The sequence below is a fragment of the Gadus macrocephalus genome, chromosome 21, assembly GCF_031168955.1.
Source record: "Gadus macrocephalus chromosome 21, ASM3116895v1".
Taxonomy (NCBI): domain Eukaryota; kingdom Metazoa; phylum Chordata; class Actinopteri; order Gadiformes; family Gadidae; genus Gadus; species Gadus macrocephalus.
The window spans coordinates 14,830,644-14,844,138 of record NC_082402.1 but is presented as its reverse complement, the minus strand read 5'-3'; the positions used below and the strand labels follow the sequence as shown (position 1 = coordinate 14,844,138).

Below are 13,495 nucleotides of genomic sequence, written 5' to 3'. Positions count from 1 at the left end.
CATTTCTTTGAACTCAAATATTTTATGCAAGACTAGATTTTCCACTGGAACAAGATCAATATGTGGAATTAATGTCCACAAAAATACATCAGGAGTACTATTGTTTGAATTTAACATCGCTATCACTTATATTACAGATATATAGATTGATTTATTGGACCCTTTTGTGTATTAATGGTGTCACATGAGTTATTGTTCATAATATAAAAAATGGGTATGCCTGAGGAAATTAAATTTATCATATTCCCTTATCAGTACTCTCTTGAAATCCACCATTTCTTTGTGTGATGTTTTTGTCATAATTCTTAAAAAATAATAAAATAAGAAGAAGAAAAATCAAAATAATTTTACGTAAGGTAATTTTATAATGTTAAAATAATTGGATATCTGACTGCATTGTCCCCATCGGCCCTATATATGGTAAAAGTCTGAATCTTCAAAGGGAATACTGCCCATGATGCAACAGTTTGAATCCTAATGTATAGGGAATACTGCCCATGATGCAACAGTTTGAATCCAAATGTATAGGGAATACTGCCCATGATGCAACAGTTTGAATCCTAATGTATAGGGAATACTGCCCATTATGCAACAGTTTGAATCCTAATGTTTAGGGAATACTGCCCATGATGCAACAGTTTGAATCCAGGGAACAGTCTGCTGCTCATGAGGAAGCAGTTTGAATGCCCATGTATGGGAAATAACCTACTGATTATGAGGTAGCAGGTCGTTTGCAGCAGCTGGCCATCATTCAGGACTTGGGGGGGGTCAATAGAATGGTTGGTAGATAGCTTTGTTTTCCGTTCGGCACTGCATGCATGTTGACTTAAGTGGGACCATACGATTAATAATACACATGAATAATATTCAGTAATGGCCAAACATTTGAAGTTAAGCTACATTATTAGCTATAACATTCAAGAATTAATTATTAGCATGAAATATTGTATTATTATGTGAGGAGGAAAATCATATGGTGTGATAAAAGGATATGGTAAAAAGAAAAATATATTTATTAAAGGAAAAACTGGGACATATGATACACCAAATTATGTTTTGTGATATTTTTAATTCAATATATATATATATATATATATATATATATATCTCAATAAGGTGCCACATCATACACATGTGTTTGTGTGTATATATATATATATATATATATATATATATATATATATATATATATATAGACAGAGAGAGAGAAAGAATTGTTCTACGAGGAAAAGGCTTGTTAACTAACAGGGAGTTACCGAAAACATGAAGCTGGCTGCTTCGATTGGAACTACGATATACATTTTCTCACGTAGGCCTATTGTTCTCTCTTTATCATCTAAAATAATCTGAGAGTTTTAGAGTTATATTTGTATGCTACATTTCTAAAGCACACAACAGGTTACCTGATGTCCTGGCTGCTGGCCTCAGAAGCGCCCCCTTGTGGTCATTAAATACACGACCGCTCCGTGACTAAGTGTTTAGGCCTGTTTGATTTCCATGCATCAACATCCTTTATGAAGTCCGGATTTAGTATTTTTTATTTTTTTTACAAAGGTCAAGGTAAAATATTGGCACCATTACTTGTAAGGTCTGTTTGCAGTTTTAATGTTGGTTTGGTACATGAAAGATGATAATTTATTAATTGCTTCGGCATTAAATATGTTAACGTTCATGGCTCAAGTCCAAGCAGACTTTACCTATTTCTCCTGAATAAATCAAAGGTTAAAAGTGCTGAAATCTACCGAATGATTTAATTACCGAAACCAATGAGATGGGCCAAGAAATACTGTTTTATTCATTATTCATCTTTCCTTAGTTTTATTTAACAAATAAAAAATACAACCAATACGCATGCATTGTTTTAAGGTGGCTCAGTTGCAATTTTGATCATCTTTTTACAAGTAGGTAAAAAAAAAGAGTTGGACCTTGCTAACATTTTCGCCGTTTTTTGTTTTTTTTTAAACATCAAATAGGCCTACTTTCCAATCCTTTTTTCACAACGCTTTTATAAAAATATAATGCTTAAATTCTGCTTTTTTGTTCTGAGAACAAATTAAATGTGCATTTCCTATTATATATATAGGCTACTATAATACTATGTCGTTATTACAGGCCTATTGTATTTCATGGCAGTAGGCCTACTAATGTTTTTAATAGTTTGAATATGAATGTTATTTACACCTACGGAGCATGTTTATAAGTGTAGTGTAGGCCTATTTTGTTTAGTATCCATTTTTTTTTAATTGTGCTTACAATAAACATTGTTCAAAGCCTTTGTTGTATCGAATTAATTGACCATGAAATGTTGAACAACCGAAGCGTCCGCCTGGAACAAACAAGGTTCAGATTTATTTGCGGCGGAAAAATAAGACTTCCCTTTCTTAATATTTCCTAAGCGAGTTAAATGATCTATAGATAGTTTTTCGCATTGTTTTATTTCACCTGCGTATCTGCTCCGATTGTTTTTCCCAAAACTTACAATTTATGAATTATCAGTAAACCTTCTATTAAGTATAGGCATACTGGGTGGAAATTCGTTAATGCCCAAGCCGATTTGACCAATTATTGGCTTAATTTATCTTATAGTCCTATATATTGTATAAATTCGACGTTACCAGCCTTATTGATTAAAAAAAAAAGACCCCATTGTGGACACCCATCTCTATGACAATAATTCTAGAACCCGGGGCCTAATCAACGAATTCACGTTTTACACTTACCACCATACACTAGAGGACACTGCACATCTATTATGAGCAGTATGTGGGTGACCAGCTTATTGTATGATGGATTGATAAAACTACTAGTCCACTCCCCCTCATGCGTTAGAAGAACTCCTCAAACTAACCTACAGCACCATTCAATTAAAAGGTTAATACAATTTTTACTATCACACTAAATAAAATCCTGGTTGTCAATGACACTTTAAATTGCTTTAAAAAAAAGAAAAAACATTATTTTTTTATTGAAGTGCCAATCTCGTTCAGTTCCCTTTAAAAAAAAAAAGGCAAAAGAATCAGCATATGTCCAGAGGTAGAAATCAACTTCTTAAAAAAAGGGGTATGAGGGTTGACCTTTAACACATTAACATATGTATGAATACTCAAACACGTGTACACACTCAAAAAAGAGAGAGCATTTGCATTTGCACTCACGCCCTGGCAATTTCAGTTGCATCTTGCATTAAATGCGCAATACCGTGTGTCTACATAAAGTACTACATATGCCTTTTTCCTGGAGTTCTAATGGAAATAAATAGTCTGGATGCCGCGGCTTTGACAGTAATTTAGTGTTCTTAGTGACCTTGAAATGATTAATGTGATGGCTGATTTCATGAGCGTAACAGGAGCCATCTCCCCCTCAAGAGTCAAAGGGAGACTCCTTTGCAACCGTTGTTTCCTTTTAATTAATCATACATATAAAAAAAGAAATATATAAGAGACAAGTGAATTCTCTGCCAACAGAAGATGGGAGGGAGAACTGGCTACAAGTGCTGCGCTGTTAGCTTAGGGACGTGCCCAACAACAGACCAGAGTTCTTCCTTTTTACAAGCTAGACAGACCAGAGAGAGAGAGCTAGAGAGACAGCTAGAGAGAGAGAGCTAGACAGACCAGAGAGAGAGCTAGAGAGACAGCTAGAGAGAGAGAGCTAGACAGACCAGAGAGAGAGCTAGAGAGAGAGAGAGAGCTAGGGAGAGAGCGAGAGCTAGACAGAGAGAGCTAGGAGAGACAGCGAGAGCTAGGGAGAGAGCGAGAGCTAGACAGAGAGAGCTAGAGAGAGAGAGCTAGAGAGAGAGCTAGAGAGAGCGAGAGCGAGAGCGAGAGCGAGAGCGAGAGAGCTAGAGAGAGTGCAAGAGAGAGCTAGAGCGAGAGAGATATGAGAGAGCTAGAGAGAGAGAGAGAGAGAGAAATGGATGGCGACGGGACAGCCTATGGTTGAAGACGGCTTGAGGCTTGAACGAGAACGGGATGTCTTGTGAGTTGATTAATGCAGCATTGTTAGCTCAAAGCACTCATTTCAATAAAAAGACCGGTAACCCATCAGAACCGTTGTGTGTGAAGTGCAGGGGGGTGATAAACAAACTGCAAAGAGGCAGTGGGGGGGGTTGAGAGGGGAGTGCGAGCGTTTGGGTGGGAGAGGGGCGCGATTGCCGGGGCGACTATTTGATCCAGCTCAGGTTGAGGCAGCGGGCGATGAAGGCGTAGGTGTCGGCCACCTCCTGGATGACCTTGCTGGTGGGCTTGCCGGCGCCGTGGCCCGACTTGGTGTCCACGTGGATGAAGAGCGGGTTGGTCTGGCGCGGGCTGCGGCCCACCACGTGCTGCAGCATGGCCAGGTACTTGAGCGAGTGCAGCGGCACCACGCGGTCGTCGTGGTCGCCCGTCAGCAGCAGGACCGACGGGTACTGCACGCCCTCGCCCTCCGGCACGCGGATGTTGTGGAGCGGGGAGTACCTGGAGGAGGAGGAGGAGACGGGGAGGAGGAGGAGGAGACGAGGAGGAAGAGGAGACGAGGAGGAGGGGGAGACGGGGAGGAGGGGAGGAGGAGACGGGGAGGAGGAGGATGAGGAGACGGGGAGGAGGAAGAGGAGGAGGAGGAGGATGAGGAGACGGGGAGGAGGATGAGGAGACGGGGAGGAGGTGGAGGAGGAGACGGGGAGGCGGGGGAGGCGGGGGAGACGGGGGAGGCGGGGGAGACGGGAAGGAGGAGGAGGGGGGGAGGAGGGGGAGACGGGGAGGAGGAGGAGGAGACGGGGAGGAGGAGGAGGAGACGGGGAGGAGGAGGAGGAGACGGGGGGGAGGAGGAGGAGACGAGGGGGAGGAGGAGGAGACGGGGGGGAGGAGGAGGAGACGGGGAGGAGGAGGAGGAGGGCGGTTGGTAGTTTAGTATTGATCGTCAAATGTAAAATGACATTCCAAATGTTAAGCCATCTCAGGTGGTAAAACAGAAGCACCAGTTGTAAACCTCTTTCGTCTAATACTGAACACACGCACAAAACTCTGAAGGGGCACCTACTTGATAAGCCAATCAAATTGGTCCTTAATGTCGGCGCAGCCGAAGTCGGTGGTCCACGCGTGTCCGATGGTGAACTTGTGGAACTTGAGCATGTCCATGACGCCCACCTGGGCCACGGCACAGCCGAAGAGGTCCGGCCTCTGGTTCACACACGCCGCTGATCAAGGGAACGCACACGCATTAAAACGGTGCATTCTAGACTAGCTTCACTACGATATGGCTTCTGGGATCTGCAGTCCAAAGAGAAAGATGGCCACATCCTTCTCAAACACACACACACACGATTGTCCCATTAAACAGTCTCCTCCTTCAGTCTCAACATGAGGTGTGATGGACGGGTGCCGGACGCCCTACCTACGAGCAGCCCCCCGTTGGAGCCTCCGTTGATGGTGAGCTTGGCGGAGGTGGTGTAGCCCTCCTTCACCAGATACTCGGCGGCACACTGGAAGTCATCAAAGCAGTTCTGCTTGTTGGCCAGCATGCCGGCTACAGGCCAAATACACACAAAGAAAATCATAAGGGGGTGTACAGTGTTTCCCATGCATGGACCAATGTGTGGCGCAGAATGAACACCGAGCGCCACAAATTTATTCTGTTTTTGAAATATAAATATCGCTCCGTTCATTCATCTCGGCATAGCAATCTTTCTCCCCCGTCCTTCTCGTTCACTGACGCACACAGAGACAAGCGTGCATACATGCTAATGGTGCGCGGGTACACTACCACTTATTAGATAAACCCGCGCATCACTGATACACTGCACACGCACTGACAGCGGATTCTCCTGCGCCTCCTCTCTATGCGCCTACACAGGATAACCCGAAGCAGGAGGATATTTGCGATTAATGTGAAATGCGGGCATAGTTTATATTTAATACGGTGTTAGACCCCCAGCCCGTTGTGCCGGAGATTTGAATTCGCTCTGCAGCAGGGACCGGAGATCGGGAAGAGGGCCGATCCACTTTGAAATGTATTTTGTGCGCGATTGCTCGATTACGCAAATAAGCAAACGCGAAACGCTGCGAAAGACTCCACGTCCTACCCCCCCACACATTGCTACCTGGTCTGTGGGAAACACTGGGTGTGGTTTCAAAGTCAAGACATTTATAAACACCCATGATCCACTTCCAAGAGCAAAGCACTTGGGGCCAGATCGTGTCCTGTTAAGACCAACATCCATTTTCAAGACATGATTATGGCCATGGGGGACCGGGGGAAACCATACCACCCTACACCCAAACTGGCACCCTCCCAGTGGGCCAGCGGGGGGGGTCCCACCCACCCTTGTGCCAGGTCTCTCCGTACTCCCCGCCGCCGCGGATGTTGGCCACGGCGAGCACCCCGCCGAGGTGGCGCACGAAGATGAGGCGGGAGACGCTGTAGCTGGGCGTGATGGAGATGTTGAAGCCGCCGTAGCCGTAGAGGAAGGCGGGGTGGGAGCCGTCCAGCTTCAGCCCCTTCTTATGCACCACGAACATGGGCACCTGGGTGCCGTCCTTACTGGGGTAGAAGATCTGCAGGGAGGGACGGGGGAACGATCCATTAGCCTCCGGCTAAACAGACAGGGAGACAGGCTGGTCTGGGCGGTGACGGGACAGGAGGGTCTAGTGGTGGCATCTAGCCGGATGCTTCTGGTGGATTCTGAATGGAACCATCAAGTAGGCCAGCACGATATATCGTGATAAATTTGCGATCTCAAAAGGTATAAATTACTTTTTTTTTCTTTCTTTTTTTAAGCCTTCATTTACAGTGGTGTGGAGTTGGTTCAGTAGTTATAAAAGGCCAGCAATTAAAGACAACGTGCTGCTTTATGTACAAAATAAATCAATCAGTTTTTGATACTGCACTTTAAAGGCCATATGAAACGCAACGTGCTAGAGGTGCCCAAAAACTATGTTTGGTACTGCCATTTTTTTTTGTCATGGTTCATGTGTGCAATAAAAAGTACATTTCGTGAGAAAAAAATGAACCCAAATGAACCCACCGAAATATTTAATTCAAGCCTGCTTTCTTCCAAGGCTCTTTAATAGCGCTAGAGCTGTGATGCATTTTCATCATCTTTTGCATAATGCATAACGCAGCTTTTCCTTTTATGATGATATTTTGAAGTACCTCCATACGTTCCAAGCCTTGCGCTTGGAGAGTTTCAAACCTATCAAGGCTATTTTATGTTCAGACAGTTTTACGGTTGCTTGCTTCAATATTTAACTATTCGTCGCGCATGTAAGCAAACCTCCAACAAAAAGTTGGAGCTAGACAGAGTTATTTCATTGTGTGAATATTTGAAGAGCCATTGAACCCAAAACCACATTATTTTGTTTTAGCATGGTCATTTATCTTATATGAGGTTAAGGCCCAATCCCATTTCCCATTTCTGGCCTAACTTTGCCATTTTATGACTGTTAATTAATCCCTGATTGAAAGAAAAATGTGGGTAAAATTCTGTGTTTTTGCTATCCTCCCCCAAACACAATGGAGATTAGGTTTGGATCCATGGATTCTTGTGCCCTATCAATCCGAGCAGGAATACACAGAAGAGCTGGCAAACATGGGGATCAAATATCTTAATATTGAAGCAAGCAGTCAAACAACCGTCTCGGGCTTCAGACAAAAGCCCTGGTAGGTGGGAAGATGAGCCCAGACTAGAGGTGCTCTGAAGTGAATTAAAGGGGTCCTGTTTCAATGCGAGCGCTTACACCGGCGCCGCCATACAGCCACGCTATAACCTCCAGCCCTTCTATAAACCTTGGCGCGCCGGCCATTATATTGAATCAAACACAGAACGCAATCGTCCATTATGTTTGGTACTTTAGTGCTAGTCTGGTACGCAGCCTGCTTTACATTGAAGCTCTGTTGTGACCTTGTCGAACGCTGAAAGCCACAGAGAGTGCAGTGCAGGTGCAAGTCAGAGACCCGGTCCGTGCTGACCTGTGTGGTCTGGTACTCGGAGGGGTCGAAGCCCTTGACGGTGACCTCCCGGAACACGTGGGGCTGCAGGGGTTCCTTGGTGAGGTCGCAGTGGTAGATGATAGCTGGGCAGGAGAACCAGAGAGCGAGGGATGAGACAGTTAGAGCCGTCATCCTCATATCCCAGTCCCAGTTTTGCAACTGCGCCCAAGACTCACAATTATTGGTTTTCTATATTTAGAAGATGAGTCTATATCTATCCCGGAAACTAAATGCGCTTGCCACAGAAGCAAGGGCAGCTTGCTCGCAAGGGTCACCTGGCGAGAGGAAGGAGGTGAAGTAGTAGAAGATCTCCGAGTCCATCTTGCGGCCGGTGAAGCCCACCACGGAGCCCACGTCCAGGGGGAAGGTCCGCAGCTCCTCCCCGGAGCCCAGCCGGTACATCTTCAGCACGTTCTTCACGTCGTGCAGGAAGCACACGAACAGGAAGCTGGAGTAGGTGCAGGTGGCGAACACTGTGGGACGGGGAGGAGGGCGTTAGGACAGGGGCATTGAGGTGGCAACAGAAAACATCAGAACAGAGAACGACAAGTCTACTATAGAACACACGGCGGCTTGAACGCTGATAAAGGAATAGGCTGATGAACGAACACACACACACACACACACACACACACACACACACTTCATATTTGATTTAAATATCTACAATTTACTTTGAGAGAGAAAGAGAAATAAACAGAAACAGACAATTCGCTGGGCAGTATTGTTAGTCAGTTGAAAAATAATAGAGGGGCAGCCAGCCCGCCAGTCAGACAGGCTGAGCCAGCCCGCCAGTCAGACAGGCTGAGCCAGCCCGCCAGTCAGACAGGCTGAGCCAGCCCGCCAGTCAGACAGGCTGAGCCAGCCAGCCAGTCGGTCAGTCGGTCAGTCAGACAAGGCGAGCCAGCCAGTACCCACCGATGACGTCCTTGTCGTGCTGGGGGATGAGCTCCTGCCAGCCGCCCTGGGCCGGAGAGGAGAAGTCGATGTTGATGAGGCGGTAGCGCGGCGCGTCCAGGTTGGTCTTGAAGGTGAACACCGTCTCCTCGTTGGTCACGTACTCGTACTCGGCGTCAAAGTTGTCGATGAGCTTGACCCAGGGCAGGAGGCCTGGAGGAGGGGGAGGGTGTTAGGGTCCAGGCACAGGGGGACTACGGGTTCCATCAGGAGGGTGAGCGGGGGAACTGGCTTCTCATTCCCTCAATCATGTGAGACGTGTTTTAATATTAAGGATGATCCCCTAAAGCAATGCACTACTACCTTTGCTTTCCTGTGCTGTGGTGTGTGTTTATGTTCCGTGTGCATTACATATTCCACGTGGGGTACACCTGCGGCAATAAACCTCCTCTCTGGAGGACAATAAAAATAGACTGATAATAACCACATACAGTGCTACCACAATAAAGGGGATTAAAGGCTTTATAACCTATGACGTTTTTCTTGAAATAATAAAACACATGAATCTGTCGCAGTTTCAATTTGGACTATGGCAGCCGTTTGTAACATCACCACAAATAAATAATTACAATTAATAAAAGGTAACTGAAATCCTATTAATAACAGTGAAGATAGGATCGTACCAGTGATGCCTTGCGGGAGGCTGTGGAGGTCACAGTACCACAGCTTGTTGACCGGTTCACAGCCCTCCCTGATGGACAGCAGGCTGTAGCGCCCGTCGTCCGACACCTGCAACACACACACAAGCAGCACACTGACTCCGAATCCTCGCAATATGGCGGCTATGAGTGAGTGTTTGTGTGCACCTGTGGCAAGGTGCACAAAGATGTAACATTAAAAAGGCAAAAACATACTTTTTCATTCATTTTTGTCGTTATCTTTTTATCCATTAACTCAATGAGGTTTTCTGTTGAAGCGCTGTGGAGGACCTCACCTCGACGCCGCTCATCCACTTGGGCTGCTCGGGGAACTCGGCACAGAGGGAGTCCTGGGCCTGGGGGGTGCCCAGCACGTGGTAATACAGCTTCTGGTGCAGGTTGGTGGACGTCTCCGTGCCTGGGGCGGACAGATAGCACAGAACACTACGCTTAGCCTCGTCACCTCCACAGATCTGACGGCTGTCGTCCAAGTTATAGGAAAACCATCTGATGCAAGATACATGAATATCATCATACAAAAAACAATGCATTGAAGGGATACCGGTTGAGGATGCGCAATTTTGACATGCCTTTCCCTACATCAGTAAACAATCTATAATTGTATGTTTATTTCCATCACCTCCTCAATGACATTCAAGGAAATACTAACCCATACATTCATTACAAATGTATATACACTAGGGTTGCCATGGTGAGGCCAACAACGATTACTCGGTGTTGCACACCGGCAACACCAAGTTTTCTTTGTTGTTTTTTTCCGTAACAAAAAAAAATTCAGTAAAAATGAATAATATAATTATAATTAAGAAAATTAAAATGTGTAGAATAGGCCACAGTTCTGCTCTGTGCGGAAGAGAATTGGCGCGCCGAGAATTGGCCCGCTTCCTTACAAGACTGGTAACCATAGCAACGTCGGTAAACAAACCCCGCGAAGCCCAATCCCTACGTGAGCTCCCCGCGCTACGTGAAAATGCCCACACCGCGGCAACCCTAATGTACACTTCATAATGTTTACGCAACGGACAAACGACAACAACCCCTAGCGGCTCCCTTACAACATGCTGCACCACAATCCCTAGTTGAGGAGCTTTGGCTAAAAGCGTTGTCCGCTAGAGGACTAAACAGTAACCCTCATGAATACACGGGTCCACGGGGAGGGTCGGGGGTCTCACCGTCGCTCTTGCCCTCCTGCTGGGGGTAGGAGTTGTAGAAGAGCCCCTTGCCGTCGTGCGTCCAGGACATGCAGCTGAACTTGACGCGCTTCAGCCGGTCCTCCAGCAGCGAGGCGCCCTCCACGCGCAGGAAGCGCATCTCCACCCAGTCCGAGCCGCTGTCGCTGGTGCCGTACGCCAGGTACTCCCCGTCCTCGGAGAAGGCATAGCCTGGGGGGGGGGGGGGGTGTTAGGAGACGGCTTTAACAGGATTTACAGGGTCATGGCAAGGCCGCTATTCGGCAGAAAGACTAATGGTTTATAAGAAATCGATTTGCTTCGTATAAACGAGAACACACTTTTCATATATGTATACATACACACACATACACACATGAGAAGAGTTTATCAATATTGTCGTAGCTTGACCAAAAATTACAATAATCAAAGCCGAACAGTAGAATCAGGGTTATAGCAACTCAACATTGCTTCAATTAATTAATTTATCCATATCTTGGAGCCATTGTGGACAAGGGCAAGAAAACTATCAAATCTAAACAAATACCAACTATCAATACATCAATCACTGATGAACCAAACACCATCAATACTTGGGGTTCAATCCAATATGACATGCACAGGGTCCTGACCGACCGATACCGATTTTTTAGGGCCGATACGATACCGATATTTTTTCATCAGCCTTAGCCGATACGCCAATACCGATTTTCTTGAGCCGATTATTATTATTTATTTTTTTAAAGGAACATTTATTGAACTTCAATATAAAAAACAATATTTAACAAATAGTAAAAACAGGTGAAGTAGAACAAGTAAGAACAAGTAGATGAACAATATTTAACAAATATTAAAAACAGGTGAGGTAGAACAAGTAAAAATCGGCGAAAATCAGCCGCGTATCGGCCGATACGATACACGTAAAAACCGCGAATATCGGCCGATAATATCGGTCGATCCCTAGTCCTGACCTACCTCTGAGGGCCACCGTCCCATCTTCAGAGAAGGTGTTGGGGTCCAGGAAGACGGTGGGCTCCGCCTCTAGGCTCTCCTGCACGTACATCACGCTCTGGTTCTGGAGACCCGTGTTGTAGAAGTGGAAGTACCTGCACCCACCAGACTCCACCATTAAACACCCATTTCAGTGTCCATATTTCACTGTGCATAATGGACCATGTCTTAAACTGAGCAAAAAAATAAATACTACATTGTCTTTACCAAGGAGTACTAATTGTAAAGTTAACAAAATAACGTTATTTGACTACTAAAGCAATAATTCATCCATTCTGCATATTCATTTTATACTCCACATCTTTTGGGCTGATTAACGTTCTGACTATTTTACTTTATGTAGCGGGCATTAGGCTAATAAAGAGGGATGGTTGTACAACATTGCATGAACTTATGTATTTAATGGTGGGCGAGTGGATACCTAGCAAAGTAGAAACCTTTCTGCTTTAATGTATGGTCTGTCCCTAGCCAGTCCTCTCACCTGCTTCCCCTCTTGAAGGGGCAGCTGTACTTGGGGTAATCGTAGAGCTCGGTCATCCGCTCCTTGAACAGGTCTCGCACCTCGCAGCGCTCCAGATAGGGCATGGTCAGCTGGTTCTGGGCGTTGACAAAGGCCTGCAGGGGGACAGCAGTGCTGACGTTGGTATAATGACACATCCGCGGGGAGAGGACGTGGCCTCTTTATGTTGACCGGGGTCCCACAGAGACAGCGTGTGGTTTATTCTCAGATTCCGATTTTATTTGTCACATACACACAAAGCAGTGATTTGTTAATAGTCGGATCCATGCTAGTTAAACACACAACAAAGACTGACACAAAAACAGTAACAGACAAGATAAAATACATTATAAATGTCAGGGGTTATGCAGATAGGGAAGAATATACCCATAAGTGCTGTGGCTCAAAAAGTGCTTAATGTGCCATTTAGATACCGGACGGCTTTGCTCCTCATGCCCTTCATTTTTGTTATGATTTGCCAAAATGCCGGCCACCACTACTATCTTGGGCGGGTATCCTATATCAAATCAGGCAAAAAACCATAGGGGGTCAATATTGTAGCAGTACTATTTGCAAATGTGTGTGGCGATTTTTCTGTGGGCCTTTAGTATATCTAAACTACCAGTCAGGGGCCTCCAGTGATTTTAACGAACCTATGCAGCAATGTCACAACAAAAATCACTGGGTTCTAACACCCCCTGGGGGTATGTAGGCTGCTTAGCTGCTGATGCAATCAGACAAATTGCCACACCTATTGGCAGATCTCTGGCCGGCAGCAGTGTAGTCACAAGCCTCCCAATCGGGTGTCCTTCCTGGGTTGTAACTAGTCTGTATTTCAAGCCCTTGGCGCAAACTAGTTATACTTTTCCTCCATTAATATCCATGTACCAATTTACAGATTTTACTACACATTTACAGATTCAGGTTTTACACATCTGAATACGCACACAGATTCTGAATACACATTTGCAGCAGCCTGTACACATTAACAAATCTCAGTACCCATTGGGACATTATTTGACCCACTTACCAATCTGTAAACATGGATTGAGATACAGTTGCACAACTCTCCACTCACATTTGTAAATAATTCTGCTACAATAATAGCCCCATATTACATCATCAGCCTTTCCCTGATATCCTCCCCGCTGAACACATCAATGGTGTGGGAGTCAAAAATAACTGCCCACGGGATTTTTTTTCGTGCCCTCTGAATAGGGTCAGCGGGGTGTCAT

The 13,495-nt window shown here is 45.4% G+C and overlaps 1 protein-coding gene across 1 annotated transcript in view; it reads right to left on the bottom strand.

The window, feature by feature from the left end:
* Positions 1-2,937: 2,937 nt before the first annotated feature.
* The window catches only part of prep (prolyl endopeptidase), an 11,422-nt gene continuing 864 nt past the window's right edge, over positions 2,938-13,495 (bottom strand). The window contains exons 3-15 of the mRNA XM_060041439.1: positions 12,243-12,376; positions 11,726-11,856; positions 10,754-10,963; positions 9,857-9,978; positions 9,546-9,651; positions 8,884-9,075; positions 8,241-8,438; positions 7,945-8,048; positions 6,299-6,530; positions 5,371-5,502; positions 5,017-5,173; positions 3,731-4,454; positions 2,938-3,648 (exon numbers count right to left, since the gene is read on the bottom strand). Of these exons, the coding sequence (XP_059897422.1) occupies positions 4,160-4,454; positions 5,017-5,173; positions 5,371-5,502; positions 6,299-6,530; positions 7,945-8,048; positions 8,241-8,438; positions 8,884-9,075; positions 9,546-9,651; positions 9,857-9,978; positions 10,754-10,963; positions 11,726-11,856; positions 12,243-12,376 (2,013 nt within the window). The 3' untranslated portion in view covers positions 2,938-3,648; positions 3,731-4,159. The remainder of the gene's footprint in view (positions 3,649-3,730; positions 4,455-5,016; positions 5,174-5,370; positions 5,503-6,298; positions 6,531-7,944; positions 8,049-8,240; positions 8,439-8,883; positions 9,076-9,545; positions 9,652-9,856; positions 9,979-10,753; positions 10,964-11,725; positions 11,857-12,242; positions 12,377-13,495) is intronic.